At 55.4% G+C, this 6005-nt stretch overlaps 1 protein-coding gene across 2 annotated transcripts in view; it reads right to left on the reverse strand.

Moving 5' to 3' along the window:
- Window positions 1-5222, reverse strand: part of NKTR (natural killer cell triggering receptor) — a 46109-nt gene extending 40887 nt beyond the window's left edge. For both annotated transcript variants that reach the window (XM_073677233.1, XM_073677231.1), the window contains exon 1: window positions 5091-5222. In XM_073677233.1, the coding sequence (XP_073533334.1) occupies window positions 5091-5131 (41 nt within the window). In that variant the 5' untranslated portion in view covers window positions 5132-5222. The remainder of the gene's footprint in view (window positions 1-5090) is intronic.
- Between the last annotated feature and the right edge of the window lie 783 nt (window positions 5223-6005).

The following is a 6005-nucleotide window of genomic DNA, read 5'->3' on the forward strand; positions in this document are numbered from 1 at the left end:
CCTGCCATGCCGTCTGCCTTTACTACCATGTGACAGAGTGGCCGGTGGAGCAGAGCTCACTGATACCAGTGCGATCCTGTAATAGGAGACACCCGGGTAACAAGTCCGTCCATGACATTTCTTCTGGATCTTCCCCCATCACCTGTGAGTGATATTGAAAAGTGGAAGGAACCACAGCAAGTCAGCCACGAAGTGGAGACCCCGTAATGTTACAGAGTGGGGGGCCGAGTGCAGAGGAACAGAGGGCAGAAAAGTCCCCACCGCTCTGCTGACCCCATAACTGCACAGTCCAGACCTCCTCTGGTATCAGCACAGACCCTGCCCCCTCGCCGGGAGCTTCATGGTCGAGCAGCTGCATGCAGCCGTACATCACCAAGCACAATGCCGAGCGTCGGATGGAGTGGTGTAAAGCCACCACCACTGGACTCTGGAGGAGACCTGTTCTGTGCAGTGACGGATCGCACTTCTCTATCTGCGTCTGATGGAGGAGTCTGGGGTTTGGTGATTCCAGGAGGACGTTCCCCCCCCTGGCTGCATTGTGCCGCTGTACAGATGGTAGAGAAGGATAATACTATGGGCTCTTATCAGGGGGCGGCTGCGGACCCTCAGCTCCAGTGAGAAGAAATCTTCAGCACAAGACATTGTGGACAATTGTAGCTTCAGCTTTGTGGGAACAGTTTGGAGAAGACCCTTATCTGTCCCCTATGACTGCACACAGTGCACAAGTTTCATACAGACATGGAGGGGAGAACATGAGTGGCCGCACAGAGCCCGGACCTCCGCCCCATCCTATAATGGAGATTGTGAGCCCGGACCCCCCAACATCAGGGTCTGACGCCACAAATGCTTTTCTGGATGAAGGGGCAAAAATTCCTGCAGACGCCTCCACAATCTTGTAGAAATCCTCCATATTAATGTCTATGGATGTAGGATGGAGGACAGAGAAGCTCCTGGAGGTGGATGTGGGGGGCACATACTTTTGTCTATGTACTGTAGAATCTTGGTGGGTTTAGGACTCTTGGATGGGTGACCGGCCCTAAGGAGCCGAGTGATGGACTCTATGGATATAGATAATGGTCACTTGGGGAACGATGGATAATAATCTATCAATGTTTCTTTCCCTCTCATGCATTTCTATCTCATGTCTGTCATCTATCACATTCTCTAAGGGGAGTATAATCTTCCCAGACAATGAAAGGGTTAATCTAGCTATGTCGCGGTGCCCCGGTGTCACATTCCTGTGTAAAGTTTAAGGCTCCTGATTTTGGCAGGAGATAATGTTGGGCGCCATCAGCTTTGGCCAATGAAAATAAATCTGATTGTTTCTCCAGCACAGCGCGGCACAATATGGCGGCATTATAGCACCTGTATCACCCAGAGCCCACACTGGACTGTCCGCCTCCCCCATCCTACCAAATACTGTATATCACTATAACATCTCCATATACTTGTGGGGTCCTGCTGCTGTGTGGACCCCTCCATACCTTCTGATTCTAATACACAGTATTCTCCTTACTCACATTGTCATTATATGGAAACTAGAAGCCGATCTAATTTCTCTACAGCTGAAGGTTTGTTACAATTGGATCCAGTCTGTCTTGTTACAAGTTGACCAATTTCATGGTCGAAGTACAGACCGCAATGTCAGGACCAGCAGTGGGTCGTCTGACCCGAACTTGGGGGTTATTCCCATCTTCATAGATGGATATTGTCCGATGCTGCTTGTAAATAAAAGCTTTTTTTTGTAATTTACTGATTATTAAAATTTGCTGCTGTTCTCGAGATATTTTTACTTTTCTGTTGTTTACAGATTGTTGCCTGGGAGACCGACCACCGCTGCTGTCTAGCTTGTAAGCAATGCACTCAGGCTGGGCGAGATCAGGAGGTAACAGTTCACTCTAGTGATCCTGGCCACATTCAAAACAGTCCTAGAGCTTGTAATCGCTGCGCATGTTCTGCTTTCTAGCAGCGGTGGTCGGTCTCCACAGCAATGAGCTGTAAGCACAAGAAAAGGGTTAATATCTCAAAAATGACTGAAAATTTTAATACGCTGTAAATTGCAATATTGCTTGTGTTTACATGCACTCTCTGACAAAATCCCTGCATGAAGAGGGGAAAAATCCTTTCAATCTGACAGAGGTAAACTGCAGTCCACGGCCACATCCCACCCCTTGGTTGTTTCGGGGGCATTATACTGTGTGTGGGGAACATCATACTGTATGCAGGGGACCTCATACTGTGTGGGGGACATCATACTGTGTGCGGGGTCATTATACTGTGTGTTTGGGGGACATCATACTGTGTGTCTGGGCATCATACTGTGTGTTGGAACATCATACTGTGTGGGGGACATCATACTGTGTGGGGGGCATCATACTGTGTGTCTGGGCATCATACTGTGTGTGGGGACATCATACTGTGTGCGGGGTCATTATACTGTGTGTTTGGGGGACATCATACTGTGTGTCTGGGCATCATACTGTGTGTGGGGACATCATACTGTGTCGATATCATACTGTGTATCGATATACTGTGTGGAGGGAGCTGTTGATGAAGTAGATCTATACCTATGATTTGCTCCTCAACAGAGAAATTGCAAGACTAAGAAGGATAAGTGATGGAATTATGGAAATCTCAGGATGGAGACGTCACTGATCTGCAAATGGTGAAAATATGGAAACATTTTCTAAACCTCTGGATTCTTCAGTCTGGAGTCTGAGCCACATGCAGAAATCTCCGCAGTTACAGCCTCGGCTGCTATCACGGAGGTTGAGGAAGTCCGTCCTTTTCTCCAAGGTGTCCCAGGAGCCGTATTTCCACATGACACCCATAGGCCACATGTTGCTGGTGTTACTGTGATCCGCCTGCATGGCCTAAACCTGCTCCCGTGGCTGCAGCGTCTCCAGAGTTGTCTCCCATCGAACACATCTGGGACGTCATTGCTCGATGATTACACAGGAGCTGCCAGCAGCGGATCTTGATGATTTCTACATTCAGCGGCAGAACCTTCCTCAGACGACCATTAATAATCTCACTGATAGCAGCCGAGGCCGGAGGTGCCGGGATTTATGAATGAATCAAGTTCATCACCTGCGTCTCTCCTGTGTGGCCCCTCGGGGAGGGTCGCCCATTCTCGTTACTGGTGTCTCTCCTGTGTGCCCCCTCAGGTAGGGTCGCCCGGTCTCCTCATTACCTGCGTCTCTCCTGTGTGCCCCCTCAGGGAGGATCGCCCAGTCTCCTCATTACCTGTGTCTCTCCTGTTTGCCCCCTCAGGTAGGGTCGCCCGGTCTCCTAGTTACCTGCGTCTCTCCTGTGTGCCCCCTCAGGTAGGGTCGCCCGGTCTCCTCATTACCTGCGTCTCTCCTGTTTGCCCCCGTGGGGAGGGTCGCCCGGTCTCCTCGTTACCTGCGTCTCTCCTGTGTGCCCCCGTGGGGAGGGTCGCCCAGTCTCCTCGTTACCTGCGTCTCTCCTGTGTGCCCCCTCAGGGAGGATCGCCCGGTCTCCTCATTACCTGCGTCTCTCCTGTTTGCCCCCGTGGGGAGGGTCGCCCGGTCTCGTTACCTGCGTCTCTCCTATGCGCCCCCTTGGGGAGGGTCGGCCGGTCTCCTCATTACCTGCGTCTCTCCTGTGTGCCCCCTTGGGGAGGGTCGCCCGGTCTCCTGGTTACCTGCGCCTGTCCTGTGTGCCCCCTCGGGGAGGATCGCCCGGTCTCCTAGTTACCTGTGTCTCTCCTGTGCGCCCCCTCGAGGAGGGTCGCCCGGTCTCCTAGTTACCTGCGTCTCTCCTGTGTGCCCCCTCGGGGAGGATCGCCCGGTCTCCTAGTTACCTGTGTCTCTCCTGTGCGCCCCCTCGAGGAGGGTCGCCCGGTCTCCTAGTTACCTGCGTCTCTCCTGTGCGCCCCCTCGGGGAGGATTGCCCGGTCTCTTAGTTACATGCGTCTCTCCTGTGTGCCCCCTCGGGGAGGATTGCCCGGTCTCTTAGTTACATGCGTCTCTCCTGTGTGCCCCCTCGGGGAGGATCGCCCGGTCTCCTAGTTAACTGCGTCTATCCTGTGTGCCCCCTCGGGGAGGATCGCCCGGTCTCCTAGTTACCTGCGTCTCTCCTGTGTGCCCCCTCGGGGAGGATCGCCCGGTCTCCTAGTTACCTGCGTCTCTCCTGTGTGCCCCCTCGGGGAGGATCGCCCGGTCTCCTAGTTACCTGTGTCTCTCCTGTGTGCCCCCTCGGGGAGGATCGCCCGGTCTCCTAGTTACCTGCGTCTCTCCTGTGGGCCCCCTCGGGGAGGATCGCCCGGTCTCCTAGTTACCTGCGTCTCTCCTGTGTGCCCCCTCGGGGAGGATCGCCCGGTCTCCTAGTTACCTGCGTCTCTCCTGTGTGCCCCCTCGGGGAGGATCGCCCGGTCTCCTAGTTACCTGCGTCTCTCCTGTGTGCCCCCTCGGGGAGGATCGCCCGGTCTCCTAGTTACCTGCGTCTCTCCTGTGTGCCCCCTCGGGGAGGATCGCCCGGTCTCCTAGTTACCTGCGTCTCTCCTGTGTGCCCCCTCGGGGAGGATCGCCCGGTCTCCTAGTTACCTGCGTCTCTCCTGTGTGCCCCCTCGGGGAGGATCGCCCGGTCTCCTAGTTACCTGCGTCTCTCCTGTGTGCCCCCTCGGGGAGGATCGCCCGGTCTCCTAGTTACCTGCGTCTCTCCTGTGTGCCCCCTCGGGGAGGATCGCCCGGTCTCCTAGTTACCTGCGTCTCTCCTGTGTGCCCCCTCGGGGAGGATCGCCCGGTCACCTTGTTACCTGCGTCTCTCCTGTGTGCCCGCTCGGGGAGGATCGCCCGGTCTCCTAGTTACCTGCGTCTCTCCTGTGTGCCCCCTCGGGGAGGATCGCCCGGTTACCTGCGTCTCTCCTGTGTGCCCCCTCGGGGAGGATCGCCCAGTCACCTTGTTACCTGCGTCTCTCCTGTGTGCCCCCTCGGGGAGGATCGCCCAGTCACCTTGTTACCTGCGTCTCTCCTGCGTGCCCCCTCGGGGAGGATCGCCCAGTCACCTTGTTACCTGCGTCTCTCCTGTGTGCCCCCTCGGGGAGGATCGCCCGGTCACCTTGTTACCTGCGTCTCTCCTGTGTGGCCCCTCTGGGAGGGTCACCCATCTCCTGTGTACCCCCGGACCCCTCTGTAGCGTCTTCTCCATGACTCCGGTGACGTCCCCCGTTAGACCAGGACTCTGCACTTTACTCCCTGCTGATAACGGGGTGTATTCTGGACCTGTCCTGCCGTCACTGTGCCGGCTGTTCACTATGACCTCAGTCTGAGTCCTGAGAAGCCGCTGACATACCACTGCGTCTGCTGGGGGGTTATACTCCAGTCTGATACCACTGTGTCTGCTGAGGGTTATACTCCAGTCTGATACCGCTGCGTCTGCTAGGGGTTATACTCCAGTCTGATACCGCTGCGTCTGCTGAGGGTTATACTCCAGTCTGATATCGCTGCGTCTGCTGAGGGTTATACTCCAGTCTGATACCGCTGCGTCTGCTGGGGGTTATACTCCAGTCTGATACCGCTGCGTCTGCTGAGGGTTATACTCCAGTCTGATATCGCTGCGTCTGCTGAGGGTTATACTCCAGTCTGATACCGCTGCGTCTGCTGGGGGTTATACTCCAGTCTGATACCGCTGCGTCTGCTGGGGGTTATACTCCAGTCTGATACCGCTGCGTCTGCTGGGGGTTATACTCCAGTCTGATACCGCTGCGTCTGCTGGGGGTTATACTCCAGTCTGATACCGCTGCGTCTGCTGGGGGTTATACTCCAGTCTGATGCCGCTGCGTCTGCTGAGGGTTATACTCCAGTCTGATACCGCTGCGTCTGCTGGGGGTTATACTCCAGTCTGATACCGCTGTGTCTGCTGAGGGTTATACTCCAGTCTGATACCGCTGCGTCTGCTGGGGGTTATACTCCAGTCTGATACCGCTGCGTCTGCTGGGGGTTATACTCCAGTCTGATACCGCTGCGTCTGCTGGGGGTTAT

Source organism: Phyllobates terribilis, unplaced genomic scaffold, assembly GCF_046119375.1.
Source record: "Phyllobates terribilis strain yellow unplaced genomic scaffold, ASM4611937v1 Scaffold_4__5_contigs__length_816908805, whole genome shotgun sequence".
In the NCBI taxonomy this organism is placed as follows: domain Eukaryota; kingdom Metazoa; phylum Chordata; class Amphibia; order Anura; family Dendrobatidae; genus Phyllobates; species Phyllobates terribilis.